This window comes from Lissotriton helveticus, chromosome 8 (genome assembly GCF_964261635.1).
Source record: "Lissotriton helveticus chromosome 8, aLisHel1.1, whole genome shotgun sequence".
NCBI lineage: Eukaryota > Metazoa > Chordata > Amphibia > Caudata > Salamandridae > Lissotriton > Lissotriton helveticus.
The window spans coordinates 210,654,496-210,672,877 of record NC_136069.1 but is presented as its reverse complement, the minus strand read 5'-3'; the positions used below and the strand labels follow the sequence as shown (position 1 = coordinate 210,672,877).

The 18,382-nt window shown below is 42.1% G+C and overlaps 1 protein-coding gene across 6 annotated transcripts in view; it reads left to right on the top strand.

The window, feature by feature from the left end:
* SON (SON DNA and RNA binding protein) overlaps positions 1–18,382 on the top strand; it is a 661,708-nt gene that overhangs the window by 517,693 nt on the left and 125,633 nt on the right. The window contains exon 7 of one of the 6 annotated variants that reach the window (XM_078656947.1): positions 2,480–2,539. The exons of the other annotated variants lie outside the window; for them this stretch is intronic. Within the exon in view, the coding sequence (XP_078513073.1) occupies positions 2,480–2,512 (33 nt within the window). The 3' untranslated portion in view covers positions 2,513–2,539. The remainder of the gene's footprint in view (positions 1–2,479; positions 2,540–18,382) is intronic. 6 annotated transcript variants of the gene reach the window in all.

Sequence of the window (18,382 nt, the reverse complement as noted above, 5' to 3'; positions counted from 1 at the left end):
CTTGAGACCTTCACAGGTAAGTAGTGCGCTTTACAAGTTCACTGATTAATTGATTGATTGTAAGATGCAGGAACTGAAGAAAGCTTCTTAGAACATTACCTTTTTTCAATTGTTACAGAAATTGATAGTTCACTTTGTGAATTCAGATCTTCATTTGCCAATTTTATGTTCTTAAACATGCTTCCCCTTTGAAAGAACCTGCTCCCTAGTTGGTTCTGAAACGGGTCCTATCAGTAGGTAAGCACATAACTAGTAGCCGTCTTGTGTATTAAACTCATCTGGAAGACTGCCTTGCCTGTGGTTATTTGCCCAGAATATAAATGCACATTCTGCATCGTGACCTTATATTGTGATGTAATGGTACATAATCTCCTAATATATAAATACGTGCTCCTGACTATCACTGAATTCAGGTAATCTTTCTTCCTTTTTAATGAGGCCTAAGTTGGCACAAGAAAATCCTGCATAGAAATGGTTATTTCCAATGAGTCAGTAGATTCTAGATAAATAGAACTAAAAAGTTGAAAAGTATCCCCATACTTAAGGTGCAGAATCATAAGGCTCAAAGCTTCTATACGTAGATAGATTGGTCAAGAATAACTTTTTAGTAAATTAAGGTGGTTTCTATGCTGTGGTTATCCTTTGGTTTTCCTAAACTCGAAGGGAGCATGTAGCTTTCCAGTGTCTGGCACACGTGTCATTCAACTATTTGAGCTCCTTCTCCTTGTAAGCATTACTGTTTGAGTGCTACATGCGGAGGCAATGTACCGTTAGTCTAAAAGTCATTAACAACCTATATCCTTATACACCAGAGCATACTTTGTTACCATATCCTTCTAACTTTTCTATGCAAACTGATCGGTTGCCACATGTTTGGAATGAGATTGAGCGAGACTTGACTGCAGAAAAGATAATGCAATACTGTTATGTCTTTACCGAATACTAACACTTACTCACCATCCTTCCTCAAAATTTAGTATGGACTTGTTACTAGACTTCAGTAATGTTTATGCAGTGAATGGTGAGACGTGCATATTGTTAAAGAACCCATGTATTTTAATGAAAAAATCTGTGGAGCAGTTTCAGGACCCACCACAAGGAAATTATATGTCCCGTAGGTTGGAAAATGAGGAAAGCATAAGGGCTAATACCCTAATTTAAGATTTGGCAGTTCAGCCACCAAACTGTTGTTAAACTGACAACAGTTGTCAGCCAGGTGGTTTTCTCCCCAGAATAACTCCTGCACCTCTTGATTTCATTGCATTAGCAGCTTTGAGAGTAGAAACCAGGAGGTCTGCAAGGCCATGGTGGCAGTCACCTATATTTCCAGGAGAATAAACCCCAAGAGCAGCAATCCATCTCCAGGACTGAAATAATGAATGCTTTCAGTGGTGCTCCTGGAAGGAAGGTCCACCGATAGGAATGTCGTTGGAGGGGTCACCATTAATTAGGTATCTCTTACTGCCCTGCTCTAGTTAGTAATAAACCACATAGATAGTGTTTTGATGGCAAAGCTGGAGGCGGCTCTGCCGTGGAGAACACCACCTTCCCTCTGTATTCTAAATGGAGCTAGAGAACATAAATGTGGTCAGGCTGTCAATGTGGCATGTTGTGGGCAAATGTCCCATAACAGCCCACCTTTAATGAGTCCCTGTATTAGCGAAATCATGAATGTAAATGTTAATATTGTCTTGAATGACAGCATTTTGTTTGTTTTGAATTTTTTCTTTTAGTTATTTTACTTAATTTACAAAGGCAGTTTAAGCTGATGAATTTAAGCCCTAGGGAGTAAGGCACTGTGCCCACCATTGCACCTTGAAAATGGCATGCTGTGGTTATTAGCTTTGGGGTGAAGGGAGGGAGAGTGATTGTCACTGTGCCTTCTCTGTTATCAGGGCCTGATAAAGTAAAATTATTATAAAATTAAGAGCCCTGGCACGTCATGTACAAAGTCTGATTACTGCCTCAACGCTTGCACTGAAGCATGTTTTAGAGGGAAATTTTCACTTTGGAGGTATTTAAAATTAAAAGCACGGACCCCCATCATTCAGAAATGTTACAGATTATTTAGAGTTTGACGGATTTGGGACATGTGCCAAAAAATGGCAGATGTCCTGTCTGCCTTATTTCGAGTATATATTCATACGTCCACTCATGTTTACACTAGGGAGGACGGGCAAAAGTCTTAATAAAAAGCTTTGAGTATATATGATTGCACACAAGTTTGCCTCTGAAGTTCTTCTTTCAACTCAGGAAATCTTTGGTAGTGCTAGCTGAAAAAAAATCATCAATAGTGATGGCCAAAGCTGCATTATTATTCTGGAGGAATAGGCAAATAAAAATGTTAATACGCTGAAATTTCTTAAATTTTACTTTGGAAAGCTGCACTCTGAAAGAATAATAGAAAATGTCTCCTTGTGGTTTTGGTTTTGATCATTAAGACATTAGTTACATTTTTTTTTCTTTTGACTCTATTTAGAAATGTACTGGGACAAACTTAAATCAGATATGATTAACGAGCAAGCGGCAGATGAGCAACGTAAGTGAAATACATTTTTGGACTAAAGTTTATTCTAAGTAGTGTAGTTGACCACCTTTGAGACAGGGAAAAATTAAGGACCCCCTTTACATCTTACCTTACACTTGAAATTTGACCACCACAAGGTAACCAAGAATCATGTTCTTGCCTGAACCATATCTCAATTGATAAAGTAGTAATATAGAGAAATACCATGGATCAACGTTTAAGTCCTGCCAGTTCTATGTTCAACTCTGAAAGGTTTTGGAATAAGATAGAAATAATTTCAGTGAAACTGCTTGTTTTCATAGGGTAACGTGTATCATTTCTGTGAATCGTTAATTGTTTGATAGCAAGTGCCACCAAAATGTGCAACAGAACACTGGTAATTCCTGTTGGGGAATTTACTCACTTTTTACTAGAATAGTGTAAGATCACTTGTACAACTTGTAAATATACACCAAATGTTTTTGTTTTCAAAGGTAGCAGAAGTATAAATAAAATGTGTGGCCCAGGAGCAAAAGTCTATTGTACTTTTCTCTTCTAAATATCGTTCTCTCAAACGAAGGTATATCTGTGAAGTACATAAACCAAAAAAGCAAATAATGAATAACAAATTATTTCTTCTTTTGGTGATTCTCTCTGATATTGATTTACGGAACATTCTTTGTGTATATGCAGAATTATAGAAAACATTTTTAAATATACAATTTCCTTCATGAAAATAATTTAATAAAGACAACATGCCTAGAAAAGACTGCATTTTCTATGATTTGTTTTTTATTTAAAGAAAGAAGAATCAAGTTAAACCAAATCAAGCATAAAGTAGATTTGACCAAAGAACCACTCTAAAAAAAAGTTCCCAAAAGAAAGGGGGAGAGGGGTTGGCCTAACGGCTAAGGCGCTCGACCTCGGACCTGGGGATCTGGGTTCGAGTCTCGGTAACGACGCCAAAAAAAAAACCCTGTGATTCTGGGCAAATCACTTAATCTCCCCGTGCCTAATATGAAAGTGTGTTCTCATGTAACGTAACTGGTGCTATGTAAAGCGCTCTGATAACTGATTCGGTTCGGTTCTAGTTCGCGCTATATAAAACTCTGCCAAAAAAAATAAAGCATGAAATAATTTATCGACATTTCGGGCCTTATTTAGAGTTTGGAAGGCGGGATACTCAGTCAAAAGGTTACAGATATCTCTTCCGCTGTATTACAAGTGTCATACTCTACAATCCCCTTGTAATACACCAGATTGGGCAACTTTCATGTTTGTGACGTAGTTTCCTGTCTACCAAACACTAAATAAGGCTCATAGTAGTTTACATGAGAGAACGCTAATAGCTTTGGTTTTCCCACACTAGTGTCTCTGAAGGGGACAAATCGGCCCATGCCTCAGCTATTGGTCCACCCCCCCCTTGTGCTCCACCACCATAGTTGTTGAATATGCAAGGAGGCAGCAGAAAAAGACACTGCTCATTGCCAAACACATTAATTTGTCAAACTACCTTTCACTTCCAAGCAATGTTGTTTGTTCAGTATGTTTAAATCTGAATATTTGTAGGGATGTGTATGTAATCCACTCATGCATATATAGATATATACATATAGATGCAAAATCAGATATAAACACTTTAAGCAAATATGTACATTCATTTCCTTCATAGGGGGCCGCGCGCAATGAGTTTTGGCTGTGGCCCAATATATCTCCCCACCTCTTAAAAATTCACTTCTAGAGACACTACTGGATTTACAGAGGTTTTACTATCCTGTTATGCATGACATGGCCAGAACCACTTTATAAAGTGCTTGACTGATATAATATAGCATTTACTACTGTTAACAGAACCATTTCTGAACCAGAGAATAATAGGATCTAATACACCAGGAAGAGAACATCTCAGCACATACACACATCATCCTAGAACCAGACACTGAGGGTGTTTCAGTTCCTCACAGAACAGAAACTACAAGACATACAATCTCTACGACGGACCTACAGTTGGCCCCTCTTTGATCGAAGAATCCTTCTGTGTCACAAAATACTCAATCAATTGTTAAGCTATTAACTAGAAGAAAAAAAGAAAAGATTAAAGAAGCAGAAAAAGAAACCAAATAGACTGATATGTTGGCAGCCTACACAAGGCAGGACATCTGGATGTTCCTGGACATTCTCTGTAAATTAATCTCTTTCCAATATTTCAGGAATCAGGAAACACAATCACAGAAAGAAATACTAGAAGATAATACAACCACCAGAACAGATATCCATGTCAAACATTAAGAACCTCGACCAATAGTGTACAACAAGAGGGTATGCTATACAGGGGGACAAAGGTCCAGCCACAGACATTGCCAGCTGACAGAGTCAATACACAAAGTAATCTGCATGTAAATCCAACCAATACAGTTCCAGCAGTAACCAACAGGATCAACCAGACTGGAAGGAAATCTATTTAAGATTTAAACAAAATCGACCGCTGGCCAAGTGAAGCAAGCATTCACCCACTGGAACAGATGCAACCCAACATAGAAGTAAGAATGGAGCGAAAAATCATGCATTAATTGATTTGCCAATCAATCATTAAAACTGAACAATTTCTCCAAATGCAAGAGAGTACCAGTTGGATGGTGACACTATGCACGAAAGAAAACAAAATCTTCAAGCCAAACTCATTTACCCTCCCACTCCCCCATATATCTCACATGCCAAATGCGACAAAGGGTAAATATCTTGTGCTTATTTCAACACATTCCTCCTTTAAGGTATTGTCAAACAGAGGATATTACTAGAATTCATTTCTCTCCACAGATGTAATAGACAATAGTAACATGGAAGACTCTAACACATGTGGCGCAGGTCCTCTGCGAGAAATCAACATTTCCACACTGGGGCATTGAAATTCAACCCTAGGAGCCTGAGAGTTATTCTCATATCACAATCAATATTAGGGCAATAGAAAATACTAAAAGGATTTTAAAAAACATTCTTAAGGTGCGAATAGCGCATTCGACTCGGTGCTACATAAGAATCCACAGATCCATATAGATCTCAATATAAACAATCAAAGAATCTGCACAATAGCCACTCAAAACACCTTTGGTGAAAGATTCTGACTGGGGCTGGCTTGCATCTATGGTAAATTCTGGGAATACAAATTATTCCTAACAATATTAAAATAAAAAATAGAGGGACAGTGTAGTCAACGAGCTGCCATCTTACAGTATATATCATGGAATGGCCGCAGTCATAAGCATATGCTCATCTACATGAAGCCTTAATCTTCATAAACACAGGCAACGTAGTCTGCTTACAGGAGACGTTGGCAGTTAAATCCCACTCAATCGAAGGATATCATGAAATACAACAACCAGCTAATAAAATGCAACCATTATCATAGACCAGCCAGAGGAGTATCAATCTATGTATCCACAGGCATGAAGGTAGATACAATCTTATTAGATGTAGAAAATCCTTCATTCAAGGCAATATTAATCAATGGATGTAAAATAGATAGTACTGTCAAACTAATAATAATCATCAATGTATACTTAAAACTGACAGCACCAACAGGAAACTAATTGTAGAGGGAAACAGCCTTTACAACAAGGTTTTTACCTCGTCGTGCCTCTACCACGCATTTTTAGCACGCATATTTTTCCTGCGAATATGCATTTACAACGCATGCCAATACCATGCATTTAAGTTAAGTTGGGAGTCTCCCCCACAAATACATTGTTTTTAAATATATAAACCATGCGTGTTATTGGCATGCGTTGTAAATGCATATTTGCGGTAAAAACATGCCCGCTAAAAAATGCGTGGCAAGCAAAGCAATTAACTGCGTTGTACCGTCGTACAACCAACTTGAGAAGGCTTCTTAAAACAGACAACGTAATTTGCAACATATGAGGTCGTACTGTAAGGAGATATATATACTTTGGGGAATTAGACAGTGTGCAGTTAGCTGGCATGGACCATCTTGCAAGAAACATGCATAATTGTCTCTAAGCTTACAAGCCTTTCGAACACACAAGAAACCAATTAAAAAATGTCCGCATATATTTGGGGACATTACACCTTTCCAAGCAACCTCCTGTTAGAGGCATATAGAGACTTCACTATAATTCAAAGCTCTGAAAACGATCACCTCCCATTGATAACACATTTTCAACTTGATTGTCAAATTTCAGAACAGCTAAAGGCAATGGAAATGTTGAAGGAGGGGAGAGAAACATTAATTAATGAAGAGGTTAAAGTGGAGCAAGGTCTGTTTAGCTCGCTTTATCGTGTGGAAAAAACAATTCCCCCAAAAAATCTATTACGGCAGTCATCTATTGATAAATACAACATTTTTAACTGGGACAGAAGACTTGCTATATAATGATTCAAGAGGAAAAGACAACTGGAAAACAACAACAAGGAGAAAGATGGGGCCTGAACCAAACCCATGGTATCACCTTGATGTGTTTAAAAAAAGTAATTGTTTAGAGCTGCAGTAAGAACTTACAATGAGGATAAATCAAACATGGCGGCCAAGCTCCTTCTAAAATGCTCTGAGAGCCTACTGCATAACTCTTTGGTTGGCAAAGGCCAAACACATGGATTCTAAATGGCAACATGTACACACCTTGCTAGATGCTGTTCTTGTGCAGGAAAGAAATCCTGAATGTCTTTGTGGTCCACATTGCAGACCTTTACTATGAAGGCTAGTGTGAAAAAGATGGGAGATCTTGGCAAGCATTTAGCAAAGACTCTTGCAGGGTCTTCATCACCATGATATTTTTCCAGTCTGTTGCCCTAATGTAGCAGTCATTTGTGGAGCTCATACCCAGAAGCTCGAAAGAACAATAATTTACACTTTTGAAACTACACTGGGTACACCGGAGTCTGTGCAACTGGCACCTGAAGTTTCCTCAGCAATTCTTCCCTATTTAGATTGCAAAGGCCTAAGCACATGCACAAGAAGCCAAGGGAACTAACAAAAGGTTTCTGATGGATACTTTTCACTGTGCTACTGCATGCCAGTGGATGGTGCTGGCACTGTACTACTTAATGTAATGACAGACCAAAGCGCCATGTAGACTTGAGCGCTGACCTCCGTTCCATTATATCCATGCCTTCTGACAGGGATCCAGAGCTCCGCTCTTTACTTAAGCAACTCACATCCAACCAATGGCAGGCAGGATTCCTTATTTCCTCCCGGACAGGCAATCCGTCACGTCTGTCAGGTGCGTCTTACAGATTATTAAGAACTACACTCTCCATTTGATTTCCTTACCACCACACCTTCCTTCCACGCTGGAATGAATTTCAGAGCAACATCTGTCCATCCTACTTCAAGAAGTACATCTCTTATTCTCCTGGGGTGATATAGAATGGATACTGGAATTGGAGAGAGGTGAGGGCTTTTTATCATACTACCCCGTTCCAAAAACGGACATGTGTCTCTCAACTATCTTGGGCCCTCAGTCTCTCAATACATTCCTGTTGAAGGTCAAATTCAAAAGGCTTGCATTTGCTTGGATTCTGTTTGCCCTGGATCTAAAAGATAGGATTGTGTCCCTGGACTTGCAGAACCTGGATTTTCATATAACTGTGCTGCAATCCCTCAGGCATTACTTGGGGTTTCATAGTACGTCGTGAACACTTTCAATTTTGCTTTGCTTCCCGTTTCCTCACCTCTGCCCCTTGGGTGTTCATGGAAGTTATAGCAGTGCATATTCGTAAGGTATTTTCTTACCTCAATGTCTGATTGGGTAATTACTGATTGGGTAGTAACTCTTTGAGTGCTATAGTTAGTTTTCAGGAATGTATGTTTGCAGTAGCACATTGACTATCGGACAGCTCCTTAAAGTTGAATTCAGCTAAAACAGCAGTCCCCCTTATAAGTCCCTCAACAGATACTTTTGATCAGCTTTTTGCCTCCTGAACTTGCAAACTGTACACATCTTAGGGGTGTATTTTGATTCTAACCTCTCGATCACTGCTCATGTTGATCCGCTTCGCCCTCATGAGATTGCTGCAGAAAACGTTGCCTTCTCTAACATGCCATGGAAGACCTCTGGTCAACCAGGCGACAATTTTGAGCAACCTATATTATTGTAACTCTATTTAAGGGTACCCGTGCTGACACAATAGCTCGACTCCAGGGCATTCAAGATGCAGTAGCTAAGTTTCTCCTTCAGAGACCACTGGATTCTTTTTCATCAGCTGCATTGGATGCTCTACATTGGCTATTAATTGAGAAATCTGACATACAGACTTAGTCCATGTTGTTGACAAGCTGAATTTTACCATTATGCTCCGACACTGACTTTGAGATCAATTCATGCTCTTTAAGTGACCAGGTATCACAAAGTCTACAAGGGTAGCTAGGCGTTCTCTGTCTAGGCAACTGAGTAGTGGAACCACCCGCCCTCCTTTGAGAAAGCCAGTAATACATGGATGTACACTTTATAACTATTAATAGTGTAGATTCTCAGACAACCATCCTCTATAATTCTCAATGCAATATAGAAAAGTTCAATTTACTCCATGGCGTAGAAAAATATCAAACATTCATTTTGTTAATGGACTCTATAACATGAAATATCTATATGCATATAAAATATATACCAAACGTATCTCATACACACCATTAATAACCCATACTCTTCCTCAATATCAAAGCTGTGAGACATATATATGTTTTCTATAATATCATTGATACATATATCAGGTCAAGGTTTTATTGTATATATTTCTCACATTTGTAAGAAGAATTTACAAAAGAAATGAACCATAAAATGTGGAACTATATTCTCCCATTACATAATATTCTCCTTTAATCAGGATTAGTAAAATGCTCCAGCTTTTTATTTTTTATTCCTTTCTATTGGCAGTTTAGTTATTCCGCTTTTGGATTAATGTCTTTCAGTGAGTAGAAGCCTGTTTGAGAACCAAACCGGGTGTAATTATCACTTCACCATGGTTTTTTTTCTACTTATCATGTATGCATGCAGCCTCTAGATGTTTACACTATGTCACTTGAAAGAACACTTTTCCTTAGTAGGCACTGGTTGTATAAAAGGCATGAAGACCATAAAGAGAAATACAGTACTACTTGAATAGTGCACTTGAAAACACTGTATGAGGGAAAGATTGCAGGTCACCGGGTGTTTAGTTACACACAGCTTTCATAGTTGAATTTCATGGCTCATTTTAATTGAAAGATTTAAAATTTTAGGACTCAGTGATTTGATGATTCGCCTGGAGAAGGCACTCATGCCGAAACGCGCAGAGAGAATGTGAGATTAGTGGAGAATTTCTGATATACGAAGAATTTTTTAATAGAAATTAGCGGGAGCATTTTACTAATACTGGTTTAAGGAGAATATTATGGAATGGAAGAACTTAGTTTAGGGTTGATTTCTTTTGTAAATTCTTCCTTCAAATATGAGAAATGTATACAATAAAATTTCGACCCGATATGACATATGTGTCAATGATATTATAGAAATATATTTGATACGTATATAGATATTTCATGTTATGGAGTCCATTAATAAAATTAATTGTTGATATTTTTCTACGCCATGGAGTAAATTTCTCCTTTCTATATTGCATTGAGAATTATAAATTATGGTTGCCTGAAAATCTACACTATTAATAGTTTTTTTCCTGTCTCAGGAACTAGTATTCGAGAACAGGGGGTCCCTGCTTACCTACATTATGTACACTTTATAATTCCTTGTTGAACCTTTGTCTTATCGTTAGGACACCTTTTGTGTAAAAGCGCACATTATAATATTTTATTACCTTCCATTACAGGCTGATGAAGGAGGGCTTACCTCAGTCGTACACCCTTTCTGTTTGACGATGGAATTGTTAATATCATTGGGTTACCCATAACTGAGCCAACCTCCAATCTGGTTTCCTGAAAGAGGATTCCATTCATTGGGACGCACTTGGACTTTGTGAAGTTCAAGGCCTTTCCTCCACCATATAGTGCCTGGCACACGGTGCATGGATTTTTGGGGGGCACCACTTATGTCCCCCTGGCCCCATAGCGGAGGCCCAAGGGGAATGGGGGACTGACATGTAAAGGCTGAGGGAAAGAGGCATCCTAATCCCTACGGTGGTGCCTCCACAGGCACCCCCTCCATTGTAGGCATTAGGCTACAACTTCCACCTCCTTGAGCTTGTCGGAGGCGCTAGTCTTTCCCCCTGGCCAAATTGCTCTGCCCGCCGGAACTTATTCCGGTGTACGGACCAATATACTGGATGTCGGGTTACAAGAGGCCCCAAGTCTCCAATAATCTGGGCCAGAATCGTGCAGTGCTTTATAAGCCATACATAAGGCTTTAAACCTGGTTCGTTGTCTGATTGCAAACTAATGTAATTTATGAATAGCTTGAGAAGCAGATTGAAAATTGGGGATCCCTGACAATAGACATGCAGCAGCATATTGCAAGGTTTGAAGTTTGTCCAAATGTTGTTGCTGCATGTTTACTTAACTGCCAGTGCAATAATCTATTTTTGAAAGCACTAAATATGTTGCAATAGTTTTCTGTGCGCCTGGTGGAATGAAAGGGAGGATTTTGTTAATTATCCTCAGGGTGTAAAAAGAGGACGAGAAAACAGCGTTAACTTTATCATCAAAGGTGAGCTTGTTATCAATTAGGACTCTTACATTTCTTGCTTTTTTTACTGGGGTAGGGAGAGTTCCTAACTCCTCCGGCCACCAGGATGGAGACCAAAAAGAAACCTGTGCCAAAGAGGATGACCTCTGTCTTCCCGGAATTTAACTTGAGGCCTTTGTTATTCATCCATTTGCTGATTGCGCACATACAATCATGGGATCTACTTCCTGTATTGTTATCACAGGTTGACAAAGAAACATCAATTTGCGTGTTGTCGGCGTAAGATTCTAAAGAAAAAACGAAAGATCTAATCATAATGGCCAACAAATTTCATAAATGTTGAACAATGTTGGGCTTAGCGAGGACCCCGCACAGCAGTGAAAAAGATTTGGAAACAAACTCTTTTAAAGTCACCGCTTGCTCTCGCCCAGAAAGAAAGTACCTCAACAGGGCAAGTGCGGCCCCCTTGATCCTGATATCATGGAGACGGTCAATCTACAAGTCATGATGGACTGTATTGAACGCTGCTTATAGATCGAGTAAAACAAGGGCAGCACTCCCTCTTTGATCAAGATCAGCCCTTTTCTCTTCTGTGGCCTTAATCAGGGCAGTTTTGGTGCTGTGGCTGCTGTTGAATGCAAACTGAGTGAGATCCAAAAGATGATCATTTTGTATAAAATATGCCAATTGTTGATTCGTGGCGTTCTACACAATCTATGCCGATAACGGAAGGCGAGAGATTGCATGGTAGCTCTTGGGGTCCATCTGGTTCAGACTAGGTTATAATTTATTAGTGGAAGTACAGAGGCTATATTTTATTGAGGATGGTTCTAAGGGTTCCTGGTGTGTTGACCGTGTGCATCCTCATCAACAATGCCAGGTGTCTCCCTCAATTAAACCTGAAATCCCAGTGGGCCCAGAATTAAGGGCTGCTTCTCTGATTTCATCCAGGTTTTTGGGGAAGTGTCCCAGGATCTGTAGTAGTGGCTGATAAATACCAGTTGTTCTTGCAAAAGACCATTCTCCATCCCCCCCTCAACCTTACAGTGTTATGATGCATTGCTATTGGATTCATAGTGAAAACCTGGATGACCCGAATGCGACTTTGTTCCGGTTGGAAATGTCTGCTCTTGGGCTTACAAAAAGGAACAATATTCCAACACACATTGGTGGCCACATCCTAGATCAAATCCTCTCCAATTCGTCAGACATCTCTCATAAAGCCACCTTCCCCCTAACATGGTCGGATCACTCATGTATTTCCTTTGATCTGACTGGTATCCGGGAACAAGCGCCCAAATAAATCTCCAATAACGCGCTTATACAGAGAGTGGCATAAACTTTCTCCTAGCAAATTCCGTGAGGTATATATCCCTGGAAGCTTTGCCAGCTCAGACACAGTCGACAACCACCTGTCGTCCTTTTACAACACAGTCAAGAGCGCGCTAAACACTCTAATACCAGAGAAAATATCTTGTGTGGTCCCTACGCGCACACAATCACCCTGGTATACAGCTGATCTGCGCTTAGAGAAAAGCAAATGTAAAAGACTAGAACACCAATGGCGCAGAAACAAAAATCAGTTAAGTAAGGAACAGTATAAGGTGGCCTTAAACACCTATCATAAAAATCTAAGATCCGCACGGAAAAAACACATAGCTCACCAGTTGGAAGAAGCAGGCAATACACCTAAAACACTTTTCAACATTTTGAATTTCCTCATCCATCCTAATGCCTGTAATCCAGATGAGGAAGTAACTCAATCACTGTGCGACAAAATAGCCAACCACTTTCGACCCCAAGACCACACTCAGAGGCACCCTCCTTTACAGGCCACCAGGACCCCGCGCACAATTTAGTGAGGACATCACGGACTTCATCACTCCACACGCGCTCCCCTCCAAAGATTACATCCTTCTGGGAGACCTCAATTTTCACCTTGAAAAGAACAACGACCGCAACTCCACCACCCTTTTGGACAACCTCGCCAACCTCGGACTTAAACAACTGGTCACTTCCCCCACCCACATCGCAGGTCACACTCTCGACCCTATCTTCACCTCCAGCAATCATGTCTCCTTCAGCCACACTACGACTCTCCTCTGGACTGACCACAGCTGCGTTCACTTTACCTACAACAAGCCCAAACCCAACAACCACCCCCAACCAACTCTGCAAAGACACTGGAACAAAATCACCATCGACCAGATCTCCTCATCGCTTCTTCTAAACCCCCCAGCCCACTCCTTAAACCCCGACCAAGCCGCCACCAACCTCACCCTATGGTTATCCAACAGCGCCGACATCCTAGCACCACTGAAAAAACGACAAAGCAAACTTGGCAGCAAGAAGGCCTCATGGTTCAACGATGATCTTAAGAAGTCCAAGAAACTCTGCCGCTCCCTTGAGAAGGCCTGGAAAAAAGACCCAACCACCAGCACCAAGGACGCCTTCAAAAACGCCACCCGCAGACACCACCAACTGATCCGAAAGGCCAAGAAAACCGCCTTCAAGGATCGACTAGATAACAACGCCCACAACAGCAAGGAACTTTTCAACATCGTCAAAGAATTTACCAATCCCTCAGCCAACTCCAACGACATCACCCCCTCTCAAGCCCTCTGCGACTCCCTAGCTTCATTCTTCCACAACAAAATTGCAGACATCCACAACAGCTTCGACAACCAACCCGGAGACCAACCCACCCAACCATCTGCTGAACCTTCACCCCCCTCGAACATCCTTAATGACTGGAACCCAATCTCCACTGAGGACACCATCCGCCTGATGAACTCCATCCACTCAGGATCCCCCACAGACCCATGCCCTCACCACATCTTCAACAAAGCAGACTCCATCATAGCACCGCACCTCCGAGACGTCATCAACTGCTCCTTCAACTCCGCCACCTTCCCGGAAAGCTGGAAACACGCTGAACTCAGCGCCCTTCTGAAAAAACCCACAGCGGACCCCACCAAACTCAAAAATTACCGCCCCATCTCGCTCCTTCCATTCCCGGCCAAAGTCATCGAGAAAGCTGTCAACAACCAGCTCGCCGCCTTCCTCGAAGCCAACAAATCCCTCGACTCCTCACAGTCCGGCTTCCGAGCAAAACACAGCACTGAGACAGCCCTCATCGCAGCAACAGACGACATTCGAACTCTACTGGACAATGGAGACACAGTCGCCCTCATCCTCCTCGACCTCTCTGCAGCCTTCGACACAGTCTGCCATAGCACCCTTCTACAGCGCCTCAGAAACATCGGAATCCAAGGAAAAGCACTAGAATGGATCACCTCGTTCCTCACCGGAAGAACCCAGAGAGTCCGCCTTCCACCATTCAAGTCAGAGGCCACTGAAGTCATCTGCGGCGTACCACAAGGATCTTCACTCAGCCCCACCCTTTTCAACGTATACATGAGCCCCCTCGCGGCCATCGCCCGCCAACACAACCTCAACATCATCTCCTACGCGGATGACACTCAACTGATCCTATCACTCACCAATGACCCTAGCACCGCCAAAACTAACCTACACGAAGGAATGAAAGAAGTTGCCGAATGGATGAAACACAGCCGTCTGAAACTGAACTCAGATAAAACAGAAGTCCTCATCTTAGGTACCTCCCCCTCCGCATGGGACGACTCTTGGTGGCCAGAAGCCCTTGGAAAAGCACCCATCCCGACAGACCACACACGGAACCTAGGCGTCATCCTGGATTCCTCACTTTCAATGAACAGACAAGTCAACGCCGTCTCCTCATCCTGCTTCAACATTCTTCGCATGCTCAAAAAAACATTTCGTTGGATCCCCACCGAAACTAGGAAAACGGTCACCCACGCTCTTGTCACGAGCCGACTGGACTACGGAAACACCCTCTACGCCGGTACTACCGCTAAACTCCAGAAAAAACTCCAACGAATCCAAAACGCCTCAGCCAGGATCATATTAGACATCCCGCGTAATGAACACATCTCTGGTCACCTGAAAAACCTCCACTGGCTTCCCGTCAATAAGAGAATCACTTTCCGGCTCCTAACCCACACACACAAAGCACTCTACGAAATCGGACCAGAATGCCTCAACACACGACTATCCTTCTACACCCCCTCCCGCCAACTACGATCTTCCAACCAAGCCCTTGCCACTGTACCTCGCATCAACAAAACCACCATGGGAGGTAGATCCTTCTCCTACCTGGCAGCTAAAACCTGGAACTCACTTCCCACTTACCTTCGCCTTACCCAGAACCACCTAGCATTCAGAAAGCAACTTAAAACGTGGATATTTGACAAGTAATCCCCCACCCCTCCCTAAGCGCCTTGAGACCCTCTGGGTATGTAGTGCGCTATATAAATTCTCTGACTTGACTTGACTTGACTTTACGCAAAAAATAGAGAATATTTACAATAAGATATTAGCCTCTCCCACCAACATTAACTATGCCTCCCTAGTTGGACATGACCCGGCTCTAAAAAATCAGCATACTCTTAACGACTTCCCTTTGCTTACTATTGAGGGCACAAACTTATTACTGCAATCCGCCAAATCAGGCTCTCCCAAAGATTTACTACCGACTAAAGAGGTGAAAAAACTCGCTGCAGAATTAGTGGAGCCTATCTGCACCATCTTCAATAGCTCCATCACACGGGGCCATATCCCTAATGATTGGAAGGATGCGCAGATTATGCCAATTAGGAAAAATCTCAAACTTCCTCCCAACGAGGGATCCAACTACCGCCCGATTTCCTTGCTCCCTTTACTAACTAAATTACTGGAAAAACACATTAACGCCCACCTTTCCACCTATATGGAAGCTTGCCATTGCCTTGATCAGTCCCAGTCAGGCTTTCGTCCTTTGCACAGCACCGAATTAGCTTTGGTCAATGTAATGGACAATATTCGCATGCTGGTGGACGATGGTCAAGCAGTTATTCGTATACTGCTTGACCTGTCCGCCGCTTTTGATACCATTTCCCATCAAATCTTGCTGGATAGACTAAGCGCTATAAAAGCATCCAGAACTCAGCATTGGCCTGGCTTCAGGACTTTCTCAGAAATAGGACGCAAACAGTTAAACTGGGACCTTTTTCTTCTAAAACCACTCAAGTCACCAAAGGGGCACCACAGGGGTCATGTCTCAGTCCCTCTTCATTCAACGTATAGATTGCCCCTCTTGTGGCCCTTCTCAGGAAGATTGGGTTCATCCCAATCTCATACGCAGATGATACACAACTTATCCTCTCGTATAAGAAAGACACACTGGATATTCAAAAGTTGTTTTAAGAAGGGATGAGAGTTATAACCTCCAGGATGAGCAGTAACTTTTTACAGCTCAACGCAGGGAAGACGGAAGTCATACTCTTCAAGGACGCTATCACCAGCTGGTCCCCCAGTTGGTGGCCTGATGATCTGGGTCCTTCTCCTCAGCCAAAGACAGTTGTTAAAAACTTAGGGGGTATTAATGGACAATGACCTCAGTATGGGCGAAAACATAGAGGCAATAAAAAAAGCCTGCTTCTTTACTCTTAGCCTCCTTCGGAAAGTTTTTCATTTCCTACCGGTATCCACACGCAAAACCCTGGTCCATGCCCTGGTACTCAGTAGTTTCGACTTCAGCAACGCCTTGCTGATTGCCGCTAAGGAGTCAGCTCTGCAAGGCCTGCAGGTGGTACAGAATAATGCGGCCCGCCTCTCTCCCTCTGCTGCGAAAATTCCACTGGCTGCCAGTCCGAAAAAGAATACAATTCAAAATATGTTGTATCGTTTTCAAAGGCTTGAACCAGATGGGTCTGATGTATCTTGCAGATACGTTGGTGAAATATGTCTCTTCCCGCTCCCTCCGCTCCGAAGGAAAGGGCCTGCTCAAGGTCCCACGTATAAGATATGCCAGATTGGGTGGAAAGTCCTTCTCATATCTCGCCCCCAAACTATGGAATCAGCTACCCCCTGAGATCCGTCTAACACCTAACTACTTAGGATTCAGAAAAAAGCTCAAAACACTACTCTTTTAATTTGGTTGCCTGTCCTTTCAGCTGTCCTGAGCGCGGGGATACCCCATTTGGGGTGATTCAGGTGCTTTATAAACGACGTAAATAAATAAATAAATAAATTGGGAAGGTAATCTAAGATAGTTGGAAATTGGCGGCCTCTGCTCTCCAGCAGAATGCGGACTCCTTTTCAAGCTACTGGAGCTTCAGGCCATTTGCTTGGTCTTGAATGATTTACTATCAAGGGTAGGAAGGTTCATGTCAACATTGTCATGTTATATTCCATCAAGCAGGGTGAAGTTGAGTCCTACCAGCATGCTTTGCTCTTCCTCACCCCTCACGTGAGAAGGAGAGGCTTTATCAGTTGGAACCCAAGAAGGCTTTGCAGAAGAGAACATCTGTTGAGGTGGAAAGTGTTCTCCATTAAAACCTACTAGGCAAGAAACTGCTTCCTAGGGTCTGTGCCCATCTGCAAGGACCAAATCCATATGACACTGCTGGTGCTAGTTTTACCTGTCCTTGACATCTGTCAAAATGTGGTGTGGGTGTCAGTGCATACGTTCATGAAACACTACATTCTTGACAGCCAGGCCCTGCAAGAAGGACACTTTGCTTGCTCCGTTCTGCCTAACTTTTTGTCTTGATTCCGCTCCACGGACCGGCCCACCTTTAGAGGTACTGCACGAGTATCTATTCTAAAGGTGAGGAATCTGTAGTTAGAAGTATCAATCAGATGAACATGTTACTTACCTTCGGTAGCGCTCTTTCTCTGGAAAATACAATATAACTGCATTTTCCTCACTGCTATCCGACCTACCTGTTCTGTTATGTGGGCCTGCAAAATTTAAATAGGTCCCAAGTTAGAGAGCAACACACTGTCACCAACAATTATTTTAAAAGACGAGAAACAGATGTAAGTCTGCAAGGGTGGCACTTAAATGCAGCTCTGCTCTGTCCTACCCTGAATAGAACGGGGCCAGTGTGGAGCCGCAAGATGTCACAAACCAGCACACAGGAGCACTGCTGAAAAATTCTCCAAATCAAGTCTGGAGCCTAGGAGATCAACAAAAGGAAAGGAGTTTGAGATTACATGGAATTTCCACCAGATACCAAAGGCAAGTCATTTGTTTTTTCTTAAGAAACGCCTCATAAGAAGTGGTCCAAAGAGGAGCGCTCCAGCATGGTACGTTCAACAGAAACCTTCTTCACATAAGAGTGTCTCGGACATAATTGCCATACGGAAAATAACCCAAGGG